Source organism: Cetorhinus maximus, chromosome 5, assembly GCF_964194155.1.
Source record: "Cetorhinus maximus chromosome 5, sCetMax3.hap1.1, whole genome shotgun sequence".
Lineage (NCBI taxonomy): Eukaryota > Metazoa > Chordata > Chondrichthyes > Lamniformes > Cetorhinidae > Cetorhinus > Cetorhinus maximus.
The window spans coordinates 151051799-151071556 of NC_135883.1; the positions used below are offsets into that span (position 1 = coordinate 151051799).

Below are 19758 nucleotides of genomic sequence, written 5' to 3' on the forward strand. Positions count from 1 at the left end.
CTGTGGCAGGAGGGCCAGCAACCAGAGAATCCAGATTGAAGGTAACTAAGAACCAGAGGTGATATGAGGGAAGAAATTACACAGAGAGATATTGGGATTTGGAATGCACTGTCTAAAAGCGTGCTGGAAGGGGAATCGCAGAAATACTTGGAATGTAAAATCTTGCAGGGCTATTGGGACAGAGAGCAAACAAATAATAGGAATCAGAGAGACACTCAGAGAGAGAATTGCACACAATAGATACTCAGAAAAGAGAAAGTGTGAACAGAGGCACAGTCAGGACGAGAAGGGATGAGAACAGGGAGAGGGAAGAGGGGAAGAGAACAGGGAGAGAAAGAGAGCGTGCGAGAGAGAGAGCACGCAAGAGAGAATACAGAGAGAGAATACAGAGAGAGAGAGCGAGAGAACACAGAGAGGGAGAGAGAACACAGAGAGAGAGAGAGAATACAGAGAGAGTGAGAATACAGAGAGAGTGAGAATACAGAGAGAGTGAGAATACAGAGAGAGAGAGAATACAGAGAGACAGAGAATACAGAGAGAGTGAGAATACAGAGAGAGTGAGAATACAGAGAGAGAGAGAATACAGAGAGACAGAGAATACAGAGAGAGTGAGAATACAGAGAGAGTGAGAATACAGAGAGAGTGAGAATACAGAGAGAGTGAGAATACAGAGAGACAGAGAATACAGAGAGACAGAGAATACAGAGAGAGAGAGAATACAGAGAGAGTGAGAATACAGAGAGAGTGAGAATACAGAGAGAGTGAGAATACAGAGAGAGAGAGAATACAGAGAGACAGAGAATACAGAGAGAGTGAGAATACAGAGAGAGTGAGAATACAGAGAGGGAGAGAATACAGAGAGACAGAGAATACAGAGAGAGAGAGAATACAAAGAGAGTGAGAATACAGAGAGAGTGAGAATACAGAGAGAGTGAGAATACAGAGAGAGAGAGAATACAGAGAGACAGAGAATACAGAGAGAGAGAGAATACAGAGACAGAGAGAGAAAATACAGAGAGAGGGAGCGAGAGAGCGAGACAGCAAGAGAATAGAGAGAGAGTGAGAATAGAGAGAGAGTGAGAATAGAGAGAGAGTGAGAATACAGAGAGAGTGAGAATACAGAGAGAGTGAGAATACAGAGAGAGGGAGAACACAGAGAGAGAGAGAATACAGAGAGAGTGAGAATACAGAGAGAGTGAGAATACAGAGAGAGTGAGAACACAGAGAGAGAGAGAATACAGAGAGAGTGAGAATACAGAGAGAGTGAGAATACAGAGAGAGTGAGAATACAGAGAGACTGAGAATACAGAGAGAGGGAGAACACAGAGAGAGAGAGAGAATACAGAGAGAGTGAGAATACAGAGAGAGTGAGAATACAGAGAGAGTGAGAATACAGAGAGAGGGAGAACACAGAGAGAGGGAGAACACAGAGAGAGAGAAAGAATACAGAGAGAGTGAGAATAGAGAGAGTGAGAATACAGAGAGAGTGAGAATACAGAGAGAGTGAGAATACAGAGAGAGTGAGAATACAGAGAGAGTGAGAATACAGAGAGAGTGAGAATACAGAGAGACAGAGAATACAGAGAGAGTGAGAACACAGAGAGAGGGAGAACACAGAGAGAGAGAGAGAATACAGAGAGAGTGAGAATACAGAGAGAGTGAGAATACAGAGAGAGAGAGAATACAGAGAGAGAGAGAATACAGAGAGAGTGAGAATACAGAGAGAGTGAGAATAGAGAGAGAGTGAGAATACAGAGAGAGTGAGAATACAGAGAGACAGAGAATACAGAGAGAGTGAGAATACAGAGTGAGAATACAGAGAGAGTGAGAATACAGAGAGAGTGAGAATACAGAGAGAGAGAGAATACAGAGAGACAGAGAATACAGAGACAGAGAGAGAAAATACAGAGAGAGGGAGCGAGAGAGCGAGACAGCAAGAGAATACAGAGAGAGAGAGAATACAGAGAGAGAGAGAATACAGAGAGAATACAGAGAGAGAGAATACAGAGAGAGAGAGAGAGAGAATAGAGAGAGAGAATACAGAGAGAGAGAGCGAGAGAACACAGAGAGGGAGAGAGAATACAGAGAAGAGAAAGCGAGAATACAGAGTGAGAATACAGAGAGAGTGAGAATACAGAGAGAGTGAGAATACAGAGAGAGAGAGAATACAGAGAGAGAGAGAATACAGAGAGACAGAGAATACAGAGACAGAGAGAGAAAATACAGAGAGAGTGAGAATACAGAGAGAGAGAGAATACAGAGAGAGAGAGAATACAGAGAGACAGAGAATACAGAGACAGAGAGAGAAAATACAGAGAGAGGGAGCAAGAGAGCGAGACACCAAGAGAATACAGAGAGAGAGAGAATACAGAGAGAGAGAATACAGAGAGAATACAGACAGAGAGAATACAGAGAGAGAGAGAGAGAGAATAGAGAGAGAGAATACAGAGAGAGAGAATACAGAGAGAATACAGACAGAGAGAATACAGAGAGAGAGAGAATACAGAGAGAGAGAATACAGAGAGAATACAGAGAGAGAGAGAGAGAGAGAATAGAGAGAGAGACAGAGAATACAGAGACAGAGAGAGAAAATACAGAGAGAGGGAGCAAGAGAGCGAGACACCAAGAGAATACAGAGAGAGAGAGAATACAGAGAGAGAGAATACAGAGAGAATACAGACAGAGAGAATACAGAGAGAGAGAGAGAGAGAATAGAGAGAGAGAATACAGAGAGAGAGAATACAGAGAGAATACAGACAGAGAGAATACAGACAGAGAGAGAATACAGAGAGAGAGAATACAGAGAGAATACAAAGAGAGAGAGAGAGAGAGAATAGAGAGAGAGAATACAGAGAGAGAGACAGAGAATACAGAGACAGAGAGAGAGAATACAGAGAGACAGAGAGAGAGAGAGAATACAGAGAGAGAAATACAGAGAGGAAAACCAGAAGATATTGGTAGATGGAATACATTGTGGGAAAATGTGAGGTTATGCACTTTGGTAGAAAGAATAAAGGAGCTGAATATTATTTGAATAGAGAAAGGCTGCAGAAAGCTGCAGCACAGAGGGATTTGAGGGTCCTCATGCATGAAACACAAAAAGCTAGCATACAGGTTCAGCAGCAGATAGATAGGGCAAATGAAATGTTGGCCTTTATTTCAAAGGGAATGGAGTATAGAAATATGGACGTTTTGCTAAAACTATACAAGGCACTAGTTAGACCACACTTAGAGTACTGTGAACAATTTTGGTCCACTTATCTAAGGACAGATATATTGGCATTGGAAGCAGAAGGTTCACTAGGTTGATCCCGGTATGGAGGGATTTTCTTATGAGGAGAGGTCGAGTAAATTAGGCCAGTACTCATTGGAGTTTAGAAGAATGAGAGGCGACCTTATTGAAACATATAAGATTCTTAGGGGGTAGGCCAGGGTAGATGCTGAGAGGTTGTTTCCCCTTGTGGGAGAGTCTAGGACCAGAGGGCATAATCTCAGAGTAAGGGGTCGCCCATTTAAAACAGAGAGGATGAGGAGTTTCTTCTCTCAGAGGGTAGTGAATCTGTGGAATTCTTTAATGCAGAGGGCTGTAGAGGCTGGGTCACTAAGTATATTCAAGGCTGAGATAGACAGATTTTTAATCAGTAATGGAATCAAGGGCTATGGGAAAAGGCAAGAAAGTGGAGTTGAGGATTATCAGATCAGCCATGATCTCATTAAATGGCAGAGCAGACTCGATGGACCAAATGGCCTAGTTCTGCTCCTATGTTTTATGGTCTTATGATAGCAAGTGAAGTCAGGGGACATAAGGAGACTGAGGTCACTGCAAATATACACGTACAGACCAGAAGAGCACAAAACAGTCAGAACCAGCTGTCAGCCGAGTCACATATTAGTTGCCAGGCCACCGAGTCGGAAACGGTTCACAGGCAACTAAATAATTGCTTAAAAACGAGGCGGATGAAAAGGAAACGAGGTAAACAAATACATAAGCCAAAACCTCAGTTACACACTCCGATGGGAAATATTAGAATTCGCACACAGAAGTATCTCTCAACACCGATTTCACAAAAATAAGACGTTGGATGGAAGAGTCGGGGGTACAAATCAAATTTTTTTTTTTTAAAAAATCAACGAGGAGGGTTAAAGAGAAATGCTTGTTTGCCCGGCCCATTAGGCGGAGCAGCCCCACCTGATGGGCAGGAGAAACTGGCAGGAGCAGACCTACCCTGCAGAAACATGTCAGCTCTTGGTCACTCCCGGAGCAGCACTGACGATGGCCGTTGGGAAGTCCACGGCCCAGGCCATGCTGCCCTGTTGGATGGAGAAAGTGCAATGGCAGTGGCAGGCGACTGTGGATAATCTAAATAGGAGGGGAGGAGGTGGGGGGGTGGGATGGGGAAGGGAATAAAAAGTACAATTTAAAGAAAAAAAAAAACAGGCAAATAAAATCAAACCAACGAAAATGACATTCATAAAGCACGGCCTGCCAAGCCTGTGGAGCTCTCCTCTCAGTGTTCCACAGAATTCAGCAGTTTAAAAGCAGGCAAATGCCAACCAAAGGGTTCGGACAGGGCCGAACAATCCGACTCTGCGGTTCCCTGGTGATGCTGCACCACCGCAGTGAGTTTAAATATCACGTCCAGCTTTGGGAGGCAGGTGTTTCAGGAGGACGAGGGCTGATTTTGGATGACACCACTGCCTGTTGTTGAATGAACAAGGTGATTTGGATTTGGAAATAAAAACAACGAGGGACAGCCATTGCTTAGTTGGTGCCGCTCTCAGCTCAAGCTGCAAATCACTGGTTCACGACTCGAGGGCGCAAGAAATAGGGGTAGACTATATGGCCCATCAAGCCTGCTCCGCTATTCAATACGATCATGGGCTTCAACTCCATTTTCCCACCCGCTCCCCATATCGCTTAACTCCCGGAGACACCAAAAATCTGTCTACCCCAGCCTTAAATGTAGTCAGTGAGGGAGCATCCGTGATCCTCAGAGGTAGAGAATTCCAAAGGTTCACAACCCTTTGAGTGAAGAAATTTCTCCACATCTCAGTCCACTCCAGGAACCTGAGCACAAACTATAGGCAGACACTCAAGTGCAGTACTGAAGGATTAGAGGCAGTGTCTGCCCTCTCAGGTGGACATAAATGATCCCATGACACTATTTCAAAGAAGAGAAGCGCCTCCCTCGCTGTCTTGGCTAATATTTACCCCTCAATCAACATCTAAAAAAGATGATGTGGTCATTTATCCCATTGCTGTTTGGGATATTGCTGTGTGCAAATTAGCTGATGCATTTCTTACATGGTGACTAGATGTTCTTAATTGGCTGTTTTTTTTTTAACTCATTCATGGAATGTGGGCAACAATAGCTAGGCCAGAATGTATTGCCCATCCCCAATTACCCTTGAGAAGGTGGTGGTGAGCTGCCTTCTTGAACTGCTGCATTCTATGTGGTGTAGGTACACCAACAGTGCTGTTAGGTAGGGAATTCCAGGACTTTGACCCAGCAACTGTGATGGAACGGTGATATATTTCCAAGTCAGGATGGTGTGTGACTTGAAGGGGAACTTCCAGATGGTGTTGTTCCCATATGTCTGTTGCCCTTGTCCTTCTAGATAGTAGTGGTCATGGGTTTGGAAGGTGCTGTTGAAGGAGCCTTTACTGTATAGCACTTTAGGACACCCTGAGGGTGCGGAAGGTGCTACATAAATACAAGGCAGTCTTAAAATCTGACAGAGGTAAGGAAATTCGCTCTGACTGTTTTCCTCTCTCCTCATCATTACATAGATGGATTAGAGCCAATCAAGCAGCCCGAGTACATTTTGTACAAGTTTAGATTGAGATGACCAATTATCCACAGACTCGAACAGTTTGTGTGGTGCATGTTAGGGACCTTAACGTAGGAGGGAGCTGGTACGGCTAATTGCCCTATACAGACCCCCTCACAAACAGACCATATTGGATCAGGTCAATTCACCTCAACCCTTATACAATAATGGAGCTGACAAACCTAGACATAGATAATAATTAGGATGATAAGGTCACCCTTCCCAACAACGTGAACATAATTTAAACCTAACCCACCAAGGGAGAAGTAGGCAGGGTCACATCGACCACTCGATTTGCTTTAACATCAGTCAAGCTGGGTGTAGGAGTAAAGTCAGGCATCGTATGCAAACCTGGAGGGTTAGGGTGAAATTATATTTGTGTCTCCATTGTGAGGTAGGTACAGGTTCAATCTAATAAAGAGGGGACTTCGGGTTCATGCCAAAAGGAATGAGCAACACAACAAACTTCCAAGTAGGGCAGTGGAGGCAAAAATAATTGGATGGTATAAGTGTCAGTGGATTTGGTGATGAGAATGGGAAGCAGGCTGTATAATTGTATGGAATTGGAGGAGGTAACTAGAAGAGAGCAAATGGTCCCCTTTCGCTTATTCATCTTGTGACTTAACTGAAGATATAACAGATGGACTGGCAAATGAACTACTTTCTTGAAAAAGCAGCAATACAAAAAAAAAACTGTTGTTCTCGTTCAACTCCTCTCCTACTTTCCATTCTTTCCTGAAGCCACAAAACCTCTAACCTCGCTCAGTCTCTTCCTTCACCCTATAAAACCTCCAGAGCTTTTAAAAACCCCAACCTCGCTCTCGCCTGCTTATTGCTTGTCAATTTAGCTCATCGACACTCCTACCTTTTAATCTTGGTGTGTTGTGCACTGTGGCCCTTAGCCCTTCAAGGTTTCACAATAAAAAAAAAACTCACAATCCTGTAATACCTGCTCAAGAAACTCCCGTAAACATTCCAGAAAATTCCACCAGGTTTAATCATTGAAGGATTTCTCCCTCAGGGTGACAAGTGATTCTGTGGCTTCTTTATTTTATATCTCATTGTTCACAAGTCCCACAAAGCCGCCAATGCCATGCGTCCATTAATCGGAACCTTCTTGCTGCGCGTTGCTTTTGCCAACAGAACAAAAACTGCACAGCCAATTAATCGCTTGTTTGAAGTGAAGAACTTCGCTGAGTGTCTTGAGGGTGTGAAAGGTGCCATACAAATGCAAGTTCTTTCTTTCTACATGGTTGCTAGATCCCAGTAAAACACCTTCATTACTCAGATATCAGATACATGAGCACCATCTCATGCCAGGTGAGCCTCAAGTGGCAGGCAATTGCACACACATCACTGCAGCAAGTTATCCACTAGATTGTGCTTCAAGCAGATTTTGGGACTGCACCTGCACTTATTACATACACACGCAGCCAGTGACACAGACAGATACCTTTACCTCCTGTTAATCCCCAGGCTCCCAATTCCAATTTATTCTACTCCAGAATCTCAAAACTATTGCGCAATGTATCTCCATCTTCCTGCACACCATTATCCCAAACACAGAATCAACTAAATTCCTACTTCTCAGTTAATCTGTGCTATTCTGCCACAATGCAAGTAGGCTGTGCTCTTTTTCTGTAATGTATCCATATGGTGTTTTTCTGCTGTCATGTCCAGTGTGTAATTCTCTATAATATGTACAGAGATTGTTATTCACTCTAACATGTTGGATGCATTTACAATACAAGACATACATTGTGAAATCGTCTTTAATATTCACGTATGTTATTCACTGATATTCCGAGGCAGCTGCTATTCACTGTCATATACACAGGCATTTGTGCTGCGATACACACAGCATGAGATATTCCTTATAATATGCACAGCATGAACAGTTTATGCTATTCTCTACAATATACATGGTGTCTTATTCATTGTACATAAATAATGCCCCGTGTGTAGTATTAAAAACTTGGGCAGTGTCTGCACTTTGTTGTCATTATTTATACTCGACTTTATTTCAACAACCTTCAAAGTTACTATTTCAAATTTTATTTCCATGGTAAATTGCTTTATCAAAATTTAAAACATGTCTATACCCTACATTCAAAAATAACATGCATTCATACAGCACCTTCAACATAGTAAAATGTCCCAAGGTGCTTAAACGATAAGGGCTATGTTCTAATTACCAGTCAAAAGCACAATAAACTGTAAAGATGCACATGGTATACATATATGGTGTATATATGGTGTAATATACACTAGGTGTGCTGCTCCCTTACAACAGGCCTAATTACACGTTACAACAAAACTTAACGCAGGTGATGCGATTCGATTACAGAAACCTGGCCTGTGCGATAGTCCAACAGAACATCCGATGTGGGAAGAAACCCAAAATCCTGACTGCATAAAACAATCTGCAATTCAGTTTTGTCGTACACCCATATATGTTGTGGTCTACACATCCTCTATTAAAAAGACCTATATATTTGTAACTTTATTTATTTTTCAGAAAAGGATTTTATACGTAGGTGTTTTGAATATAAAAGCAGGTGAGTGATGATGAATTTGTACTGAACTTGGCTGAGTCAGAGGTTGAGGGCAGTTCTGAGCATCCCATTACAGGAGGATATTTAGGTCACAGTTGGGGTATACAGACAGATGCCAGGAATGAGAGGTTATTGTAGTGGGAAAAAAAAGTTGAAAACATGGGTGGGGGTTGGGGGGAGTTGGGATGAGGGGTATAGAGGCACACTTTCTTGACTGAAGCAGAAACAATTCAGGAGGCACCTAAATGGAGAATTTCAAAATGATAACAGGTTTTGAGAAGGTAGTGAAGGATTTGTTATTAACAAGTGGAGACAGTTACATGTTTCTTTTCTTTATTAATTCATGGGGCATGGGTGTTGCTTGCAAGACTAATTGCCTTCTCCAGGGCAATAGGAAAGGGCAGTAAATACTGGCATTGCAAACAACGCCCACATCCTTTAACAAATAAAAAGATGGAGAAAGATCACCAGGAGGAAGTTAAGAGCAAAGAACGTCTCCCCCCAACCCCTCCTCCACCAGATAGAGGATTATTATTACTGAGGTAGAGACTAGAATATAGCTTCAAAAGAAATTGGATAAATCAAGAATAGTATGTCAGGAAAGAGCAAGAGTAGTGGATTAAAGTAAATACTTCCAGTTAAAGAGCTGCCAAAAGACATCTTTTGTGCTGGAAAATCTGTGGTTCCTCAACCTTCAAAATAGCACACATGCTGTTATCTCTGCATTGACCTCTCTATGGATTATGCTGACCCCCACCCATCTCCCCTCACCCCCACCATCCCTGTCTTGATTATACTAGAAAAAAAAACATTATCCTACTTTAGTACTAAAGTGAACTTTAGCCTCTCAATCCCAATGCAAACTGGGTGACAATAGAACCTTATGTATTGAAGCTGTGCTCCAAGATACTGATATTTATTTAAAAGAAAGTTCTTGATGTGCTATTTTAACTCATGTCCTTTAATGTGAAATCTCTGTTTAAAAAAAAAAGTGGAAAGGTGGGGTTTAGAAGGGAACTTTGGACGTCTGGTTCCCAAAGCTCTCCATTACTAGGCTTTTCCTCATCTTATGTCTGGGTGTCTTGTTGATTACAGGATGATGGTCATGATTAGTCCCCACCTCCACTAACATTGTATCATGAACTACCAGGATGGTAGAAGGTGAACCAGATGGAACTTGATCTTTCCCATCCAAAACTTCCTATGAGGTGATTCACATAAATATCTTGATTACAAAGATTAAAGGGAAGAAAGTAAATTGGAGAAATATGATTATAAAAAGTAAGGAGAGCAGGAAATTGGATAAAATTCCAGATAGCTAAATGAATGGGACAAGGGTTGATACATTAATCTCTGCAGACACAAGGCTGCAATCTCACCTGCTCGTCTCTTTTTCTTCGTAATACTGTTGCTCCAATGGTTTTAATAACCCCCGGTCGGTGTAAAGTGGTGGAGGAAGGTGATGAGATGCTGGCCCCGGGTAGACTGTAAGGGTGCGACCGGGAGTAAGGGCTGGACATTGAGGTTATAACCGTGGGCTGAACCATCCACTGTAAGTCCTGGCTGGTAGTAATGGCGGTGATTGTCGGAACAAAGGCACTGCTGGATCCTGGCATGTCTGATCTATATTTCTGAGGAGGTTAAATAAAAACAATAAAATAAGGTCAGTGAGTGCAATTGCTGCAGCCCCACAATGACGCAATCAAAAATGTATCCATAAACATCTCACAAAAGCCATGGGAAATTCTGCTGCTGGTACAGGTGGAGGAAAACCATTTCTGGTTCCCAATTTTCATCCTCAAAAAACTCTCATTTTAAGCAACATTGTTATAACCACATAGAGCCCAACTCCAGTTTGCATTAAAAAGCTGCATTTATATAGCGACTTTCATAAACATAGAAGGTCCCAAGTCCTTTACAACCAATGAACTACTTTAAGTCAACGTTGAGATGTAGGAAATCATACCTTGTTCTCCATTTTCTCCTTTTTTCTTTATCCATTTTATTCCTTAGTACATAGCTCAAATTTACAACTGGTATGGTAACACACCAGTTATGTTACTGGTTTGGAAATCTAGGAGGACTGGATTAATAACCCTGGGAACCAGAGTTCAAATCTCACTGTGGCAGGTGGAGAATTTGAATTTAGTTTAAAACGTCTGGAAATAAGACGTTAATAAGATATAAATAAATAAATAAATAAATAAGATGGAAATAATAACCAGTAAAAACAAAACAAAAAAAAATCACCAAGAAACTGTTGGATGATCAGAAAAACCCAAAGGCTTCATTAATTTTCTTTAACAAAGAAAATCAGCTGTCCTTACCCAGTCTGACCCCTGTGATTCCAGCCCCACTTATCATAAACATAGAAACATAGAATATAGAAGCAGGTCATTTGGTCCTTCGAGCCTGCTCCGCCATTCATTATGAACATGGCTGATCCTCTATCTCAATGCCATACTCTCTCGTACTCTTAGATATGCTCCAAAGTGACCTAGCAGCCACTCAACTCCGGGATGGGCAATAAATGCTGGCCTTGACAGCTACCCCCACATCCACAGAATGATTAAAACAGCTGCTAACATTAGCACATCCTGCTGTTCTGATTCCGATTTTAACAGCCAATGATGCAAAAAGTCTTTTCCAAATATCCAAGCCCACAGAATTCAAACAGGACAAACAAGAGCATGAAAAGCACAAATAGGGCTGATTTTCCAGTGCTTGTGGAAGGCTATGTCATAGACAGGCTATAGAATAGACAGATCTGATCTAGATCTCTATGCTGCATGTGTAAACCTGAATGTGAATGTTGAATGACGATTGTATCACAGCTTTTAACTCCCAGATACAACTAGCCATGGTCGCAGGCAGTTAAGAGTCAAGTAGATTAATGTGGGACTAAAGTCCCATATATATGACTGGAAATGCACTGAGATACACTAAAGTCCCATGTAGACCAGAGGGAGCAAGGACAGCAGGTTTCTTCCCATAAAATACATTAATTTTTTGACAATCCAACAGCTTCTGGCCAGTTTTACTGACAACAGCTTTTTAGCTTCAATATTTTTTAAATCCCAAAGTCTTGAACTGCATGGTTGAATTTTAATTCTATAGTTCATATGCCCAAGTTTCAGATTACTAACCCACAAATATAACCTCTACTCTTCCATAACCTTCTTTCATTTTTATTGTTCTGCGAAAGGAAGCAGTAAAAAATAACTTGGACCACACTGACTCAAGAAATACAGAGAAGCTACCATGAAATTGACAACCAACATGGTTTTAAGAGCTAACCTGACAGCTGTGATATAGAAATCAGCATTCCCATAGATGTCTAATGGGGAAGAAATTCAAATAGGATTGCATGAAGGGAAGGAGAGTTGCCCACCACTGCTAAGGGATACCCTCATCAACCAGCATTCATGTCATACCTACAAGCATGTTGTATCGGCAGTAACCTCCCTTATTGAGGAAAGGGAATGTTAATGAATGGTCAAAAGACTGACATTTCTATGGCATGTCACCGCATCACACAGTGCCTTGCATTCAATATTACTTTGTATATACACAGACAATAAATGTGGGCTTTCTTGTGTATCTCCAGTGGCCCTGAGAAGCTAGTGGTGGGCCACTTCCTTGAACCACTGAATCCCTGTGGCAATTATACTCCCACAATTTCATCACTTAGCAATTTCCAGTAGCAATGATAAAAAAAATAATGATATATGCCCAAGACAGGATAATGTGTAACCTGGAAGCGATTCCATTCTTACAAAATGGAAGATGGCGCTAATTTAAATTCTAAACTGTGAACCGTGAAACTTCTTTTGAAAAAGATCAAAACATCTATTGTTCAAATCAGATGTTGGTTATGAGTTGAAAGTGACCAGAGTATGAAATATGGAAGGTATCCATTCTATAATGGATGTTTTCTTTCAGATTCATGGTGGAGATCATCTATGCAAACAACGCATAATAGACACACACCAGGGAAGTCTCAATATTGTAACCAACATTAATGGCTATTTCCTGCCTTGCTGTGGTATATTCAGCTGTCATTTCACTGAACTATAAGTACCGGAAGACTGTGGATAAAGAGCAACTTAATAGGCCAATGAAATAGAAATGCTAATGTATGTTTTTTTGTAGAAATTACAATTATAGTAGATCTATCCAGTGAAAAATGACCAGGACTGCATACAAAAGGCAAAAAATATATTAATGTAGGGGAATCTTGTCATGGCAAAATCTGTATTAAATATACATGACTTGCATGCACACACAAACACGTGCAATACATATAAAGCTGTGATACTCAGTATTATGCAATATAATTTGCCAGGAGTGATTTGACCATAAGTGCTGTGTCTCACTTTGCGTAACCTAACGAGGATGTCTGAGGTGCCTCGGCATGAGAACATTGCTTACATTGTTTATTTGCCATGGAGCTAGGGGCTTTAGGCTGGACTCCTTATCCGTGGGCTTCTAAACGTGGTACTTTTCCTCCAAAGGGAGAGTGTACAAAAAGACCAGAAAAAATTGTGATAAAATCCTTGTTAAATTAATCAGTCACTTACAGCAATAGTTCTTACTAAGGAAGCCTAGAACAAACTGTAATATAACCTTATTCTTAAACCTTCAAGATTGTATGTCAGTCGGGCAATAAGGGTTACTTGCAGTTAGGGTTGCCAGTTGCCCAGTTTTAGAGGCGATCATGTGGTTTGTTGAGCGAATCAATTTGAAAAAAAATTATCAAATGGAATCTGGGCACAAGTCTGGTGGCAAAATCAAATCCACCCCCTAACCACCTATCCCCACTTCCCCCAACATACTCTTCCTCTCAGCCATCCACCACCACCACCCTATCCCCACTCCCTCCCACACACACTTTCTGATGCAGAGGTTGTTATTAGCATTTACAATTGTCTTTTCTCAGCAAACATCAGAATTTAAATCTTAATCCCATTCCCTGACCCACCCACCTAGGACTTGGCAAATGGTGGCAGCCAAGCCTAACTTTTGGATGAGGCATTAAACCAAACCAGCCCCCTCCTCCTACCCCCCACCCACCCTCTCAGAGGACATGAAAGATCCTACGGCACTCTTTCGAAGAAGAGTACATTTCTCCCTGGTGTCTTGGCCAACATTATATCCCTCAACCAACATCACTAAGGCAAAATACCTGGTCATTATCAGATGCTGGTTTTGGGAGTTTGTTGTGCATCAATTGGATGCCACATTTCTTGCATTACAGCAGTTGACTGCCCTTCAAATAAATAATCCTTAAGTGGCTTTAAAGCCCTCCGAGTTACCCTGTGGTTCTGAAAGGCACTACGAAAGTGACACTTTCTTTTTCACTTCTGTGGATAGAGGACACTGAATTAAGGCGATTGGCAAAAGAACTAAAGGCAACATGAGGGAAAACTTTTTTTTTTAAAAAAAAGGAAGAGTGGTTAGGATCTGGAATGCACTGCCCAAGAGTGTGGTGCAGGCAGATTCAATCGCAGCTTTCAAAAGGGAATTGGATAAGCATCTGAAAGGGAAAGAATTCCTAGGGCTATGGGGGATGGGAGGGGGAGTGGGATTAGCCAAATTGCAATTGCAGAGAGAGAGAGGGCGTGGAGTTGATGGGCTGGATGGCCTCCTCCTCTACTGTGATTCCATGATAGAGGGAGAGAAGCTGTGCAGTATTGGTGGCAACGAGGCAGGGAGCTCCCTTGTCACAGAATCACATCCATTATCCACTAGTTTTGATCTTCACAATCAGCTGCCGAAATTCTTAGGAACAAGGGTCCCAGACAGTGAGCTAAAAAAAAAAACAACACTGGAGAAAAAGATAGCTGGAAACAGAAAGGAACCCGAGCCACCGTTGTCAAAGGGCCTCTGGCAGTACCCAAAGTCCGGAGAGATGGAGAGACACACAAAGCACACACAGTTAGTAGACGAAGTATCACAGAGGTACATTTAATTTTCTAAATATAAAAATGTGTAATAAAAGCTAGAAACATTCTAATCCGGTATGGTTTCAAACCACAAGCTATGGAGCCAACAAAACGCCCACTGTGTAAAATAAAGGGGGCGGGCAGGGAGGGTGGGGGGGGGAGTTGGGGTGGGGCCAGAAAGCTGCCTTGTAGCAGCGTATTTACAGTAAGTCAGTACATTAAACACACTGACACAGCTAAACTCCCGGGGAGCAGGATGAAGTTCGCGGCCCACGATTGGTCAAAGCGGGGTGGGGCTGACTGCCCAAAAGAACAGTCAGTACAAACGTTGGCAAGAATTCCAGTTAAGAAATGAAAATAGCTAAGCAGCAGGAGGAATGTCGCCAACTACTACCCGGAAAGAGTTTGGAAATTACAATTTCGAGAAGTGTTATTTGGCCATGGAGATAGCGCTGGGGGGGGGTGGGGGTTGGTGGGGGCGGTAAACAAAAGCCCCATCTCTTACACGTTATCATGTTGGCACCAGGATTGGCTAATGACTTCCGCCACTGAGCTGGAGCAGAAAAGTCCAGAGACTTTTTTTTTAAAAAAAAACACACAAGAGTTACGAAACCGATTTTGTAATCCCAGCCAACTCTGATCTTGCGCAAGCTTCCCTCCAACTCGCCTCATTTCTTCATCAACCTTAAAGGCAGGAACAATGCGTGAAGGATTGCGTTAAATAAACAGGGAGAGGAAAGTTACATCAGACCAGCTCTCCAATTAAAGTGACAGCGCCCTAGATTTAACTAAGCCGGAGAGAAATGCACTGTTCTTTCATCGATGATAAATTATAATCATTAGTTTTTTTTTATAAAGTGAGGGATTGAAATAGGTTTTTTTTTTAAAAAAAGGGGGGGGGAGAGGGGTCCAATAATTGGTCATTTCATTACAGTGGAATAAGTTATTTAAAAGTGACATTTTTGGACCAGCTTTGGGTTCGTTGGTTTAATTGAATGCTGCCTCTTTTCAAAGAAATCTGTGCACTTGGTGGAAAATCTGACTGCATCGGAATTCCATTCCCTCCCCCCCGCCTCGCCCGGCAGGTTGGAAGCAAAGTGACATTACTTCACGTGAAATGGACCAAGGGTACACGAAATTTGCCGAGAGGGAGAGGGAGGGAGAGAGAAATCTTAAACCGGGGGGGGGTGGGGGGAGGGAATGGGGAGACTACACACTTATTTTTGGAAAAGGACTCGGCAAGGAGAAAAATCTCCTCCCCGCGGATGTAAATCCAAAGAGTAATCAAACTCATTAAAATGAAAGTGTCGTTTATTCAGCTAAAAAAGACCACCTGTACACACAGTGGGAGCAGGGAGACCATCTGACGCCGCTCCGCTAGTACAACCTGGTGATTCACACTTGTGCCAATGTTTTAACAAGCCTCTCACTACACACTGGGCAAACACACAGTCCCAACTCTCACAGACAACCGCCGACCGGGATCAGGAACCAACACACAAGCCACAGACTGGGGTCTAGGGCAGGTAAATGAAAGGACTATAAGCCTCTCTCTCTCTCTGTCTCTCTCTCGTTCACACAAACACGCCAGATCGCCTCACTGGCTATGCTAAGGAAGTAAAAAAAACGGCGACCGGTTACCGAAATCCGTACGTTTAAAAAAATTAATGACAATTTTACAATAGTGGCAACACTATCAGCTATTTGGAAAAATCCACAGGTTGAATATTCTTAAATGAAATAGTTTTGTGAAGGGAAGGGTGGTGGAGATGGGAGGGAGATGTGTTTCAAGGGTTAGGTTGGGAGGGGGTAAAGTATCAGGAATCTCTCTCTCTCTCTCTCTCCCTTCCACAGGGTGCCGAGCCTTACCTGGGAAACACTGAGGGAGCCGCTGCCGAACACGCTGTCCTGGTGAACTGGAGACGCGCTGCTGCGGGACGATGTGTCGTAGTTCACAGGATAATCTTGGTACATGTTCCCCCGCGGAAATGTTATTTTTTAAAGCGGGACCGACCGTAATTTCTCTTGCGTAGATTTGCTCCTATGTATATATGTATAGATATATATATATATATATATAATTGAAATATATATATCTGTGTTAATATAATTCCAAAAAAAATGCAAGTCCGCTTAAAACGTCTCCTTCAGTTATTTCCAAGATACGCAAAGCGTTAAAACAAGTTTTCCTCTCCCACTCTGCTCTTTTCTGGTCTGTTTCTCTTCTTGCAGCTGATAGAACTGCAAAAAAATCCATAAAACTTCCTGGATTCGTTTTCCCCCACCACCCCACCCCCCCAACCCTGCTTCCAAACTTTCACACACGCCCCACTTTTCTAGAATGAAACTTTAATTAATATTTATAATTTAAAAGAGTCACAGTCTCTTTTGTTTTCTCACACACTCCCTTTCGCGGGACTGATAGCCTTTGCAGTGACTAATAATTTTTTTTCGCCATGCGCCGCCCCCACCACCACCAACCACCACCCCTCGATCTGATAGTCTCCGAGTTGCTGTTCGCTGTTTCCCCGAGGTTGATGAGTCAGTCCTCTGGTATTAAAGTCTGGTCTTTTTATTTCCAGCTCTCCCGCAGCTAAGAATTCACGTCAACGCTGCTGGACCCGCCCAACCATCCAGCAAACGGGGAGGGAGCTCAGAGAAACCTTTGCCTCTGACATTCAGCAGCTCACAAGCTTTCCCCCCCCACCACCACCACCACCCTACCCGATCATCCAGCCCATTGCTTTATTTCCACCCTGACCTTTTTCCTTTTGCACATGTATCTTTTTTTTTTGTTGTTGTTGAAAAGGAACTTATTTGTAAACGACCCCAGTTGTGACATAGGAGCGGGGCCAGCTCCTTGCTCCTCTCTCTATGACTAAGCTCTGGTCGATGGTACCGTCCATTGACGTAGCGTGTTGCCTAAAAATGGGTATTTGCGTCAAATGATGCGAGGTGTGGGTTTCCTTGGTTAACGTGACGTCTGTACGGAGGGATTCCCTTTTCGTGTGTTGCAGAGATCTAACCGCCCTCTCTACACACATTCCCACTCACACAGACCCTCCCCCCCACCCACCCACTCCCCACTAACTGTTGCAAAGAGTGAAGATGCCCATACCGCTAAGGGTGGGTGGAAAGGATATGTTGCAATTTTAAGGGAAGGTTAGCGTGTTAGCGCCGCCTGCTTCCGACACGAACCCAAGTTACATTTTTCTTATACAACTTCAGGGGTGCAGAACGGCTGGCACTCGCCTGTCTGGTGTCTGTGTCCACCACCGGCTCCTCCCACCCCCTCATGTCAGAGTAGAGTGTTGCCACACACCCGGCTCAAGCTCTTCTCCCTACCCCCCCTCCTCCCTCCCTTCCTCCCTCCCGCCCCGAAGCGGGCAAAGGGCTGCGGAAGGAAGACAGTGTCCACAAGGGGAAGTGAAATCCTTGGTGTTTGAAGTGAAATCTTAGCTGGGGTTGGAGGGAGGCAGGGGGAAATGTTAAGTCCCGACCGACAGTACACAGACGCTTCTTCCCTGTTTCAAGTAAAATCAAGATAGATCCCTTTTTTTTTTGTTTTCCAGACTGTATTTAAAAAAACCCCCACTGTTACCACAGAAATCTCTCTGGAATTAAAAATCGTTTTTTTTTTTGTTTCTCTCTTTCGCTATTGAGATGTTTTCTGATGGGTTTCGTGAAATCGATAACTGCTGTCCGATCAAAGGGTTTCCGAATCTCGAAATAATGACAACTTTTTCCAGTGAAGTTATCAGGTTAACAATAAATGAGTTTTAAAAATCAGCTTTCTTCCAATATACCATGGTGTTGTTAGGGGGGGTGGGGGGAAGATGTGCTAGTGTAAACAAGGATTGAAGTGAACGCAATTTCCTACAAGACTCTGTCCAAATTAAATTCGGGTTGATGCATCTGGTCATATCAAGACTAGTGAGGTACCCGTCCCCCGCATTGGCTCGAAATCCACAACAAATGGGTTCATTTCGCCCCACAATGTAACACCAATCGCTTTATGGCCAGAAATGACATACTGCACGTACTACAGTACGGGGGGGGGAGGGAGAAGAGGGCGGTTCACGCCACCTGGCTTGTTTCCATGTGGAAAAAAAAATATGCCTGGCAAAGGCTCTCATGTGTTGGAAACCCGGCATTTACGCGATGCTTAAAAATAAACATTTATTTTTACCATTTCTTTGTGCTAAAGGTTATAATACAATGAGAGATATTTTCCACTCCAAAAAAACGCCACTCTGCATATCAGCTGAATGCTTTTTCAGGCTGGCGCTGATGTATCTTCTCATGTGTGCGAAATGTCTCAAAGCCTTTCACACAGTGAACTACAAGGAATTGAAGCAGAGTGTCTGTTGTTAAGTAGGCAAGGTCAGTCAGGAGATGATGAGCGAGCTGCTGGCTGTGTTTTTATTTTAAATATAGTTTTGGTCCAGGCAGGTGTGTTGTCGGAGACACTCTCTGCTTGTGTCCCAAGAGCGGGTTCTTTAACATTATCAGTTGATAATGGGTAAAGCCAGCAGAACAGTCCCGAGAGCTGCCTTATGTCCTCACATTAAGGGGAAGCTAGAGGAACACATGAGGGAGAAAGGGATAAACGGATTTGATGATAGGAAAATAGGAACAGGAGTATGCTATCTAACCCCTCGAGCCTGTTCCTACATTCAGTGAGATCATGGCTGATCTGCGACCTAACTATAATATAGCCACCCGGCTAACAAAAGTCCAACCATCTCAGTACTAAATCTAACAACTGATCTAGCATTAACTGTCATTTGTGGAAGAGAGTCCCGATCTTCTACCATACTTCGTGTGTAGAAGTGTTTCCTAATTTCATTCCTATAAGGCTTGTCTCTAATGGTTTTGACTGCCCCCTATTCTTAGACTCCCCAACTAGCAGTTTCTCCTGTTCCTCAATAACTTGGAAACTTTGATCAAAACACTTTCTAAGTTTCAGGAAGTATAACGCTAGTTTGTCTAATCGGGTTCATTGACGAGGAGGAAGAGCATGTGACTGGCATAAATCAGTTGAACTGAATGGTCTGTTTTCTGTGCTGAATACTGCAAAGGCTATGGGTCCTGACAACATTCCTGCCATAGTGCTGAAGACTTGAGTGCCCTTAGCCCCAAGACCTGTGCTCCAGAACTTGCCACACCCCTAGCCAAGCTGTTCCAGTACAACACTGGCATCTACCTGACAATGTGGAAAATTGCTCAGGTATATCCTGGCCATGAAAAGCAGGACAACCTGGCAATTACCGCCCAGTCTACTCTCAATCATCAGCAAAGTGATGGAAGGTGTCGTCGACAGTGCTATCAAGTGGCACTTACTCAGCAATAACCTGCTCAATGACACTCAATTTGGGTTCTAGCCCATTCAGCTCTGACCTCATTACAGCCTTGGTCCAAATATG

The 19758-nt window shown here is 42.9% G+C and overlaps 1 protein-coding gene and 1 long non-coding RNA gene across 5 annotated transcripts in view; one reads left to right on the plus strand and one right to left on the minus strand.

Moving 5' to 3' along the window:
- fosl2 (FOS like 2, AP-1 transcription factor subunit) overlaps positions 1–16640 on the minus strand; it is a 30855-nt gene extending 14215 nt beyond the window's left edge. The window contains exons 1-3 of one of the 2 annotated variants that reach the window (XM_078542700.1): positions 16202–16640; positions 9767–10018; positions 4226–4360 (exon numbers count right to left, since the gene is read on the minus strand). In XM_078542700.1, the coding sequence (XP_078398826.1) occupies positions 4226–4360; positions 9767–10018; positions 16202–16306 (492 nt within the window). In that variant the 5' untranslated portion in view covers positions 16307–16640. The remainder of the gene's footprint in view (positions 1–4225; positions 4361–9766; positions 10019–16201) is intronic. The other variant, XM_078542701.1, reaches the window with a different exon arrangement.
- The window catches only part of LOC144681026 (uncharacterized), a 119430-nt gene continuing 115855 nt past the window's right edge, over positions 16184–19758 (plus strand). For all 3 annotated transcript variants that reach the window (XR_013576671.1, XR_013576670.1, XR_013576669.1), the window contains exon 1: positions 16184–16300. This is a non-coding gene — a long non-coding RNA (uncharacterized LOC144681026). The remainder of the gene's footprint in view (positions 16301–19758) is intronic.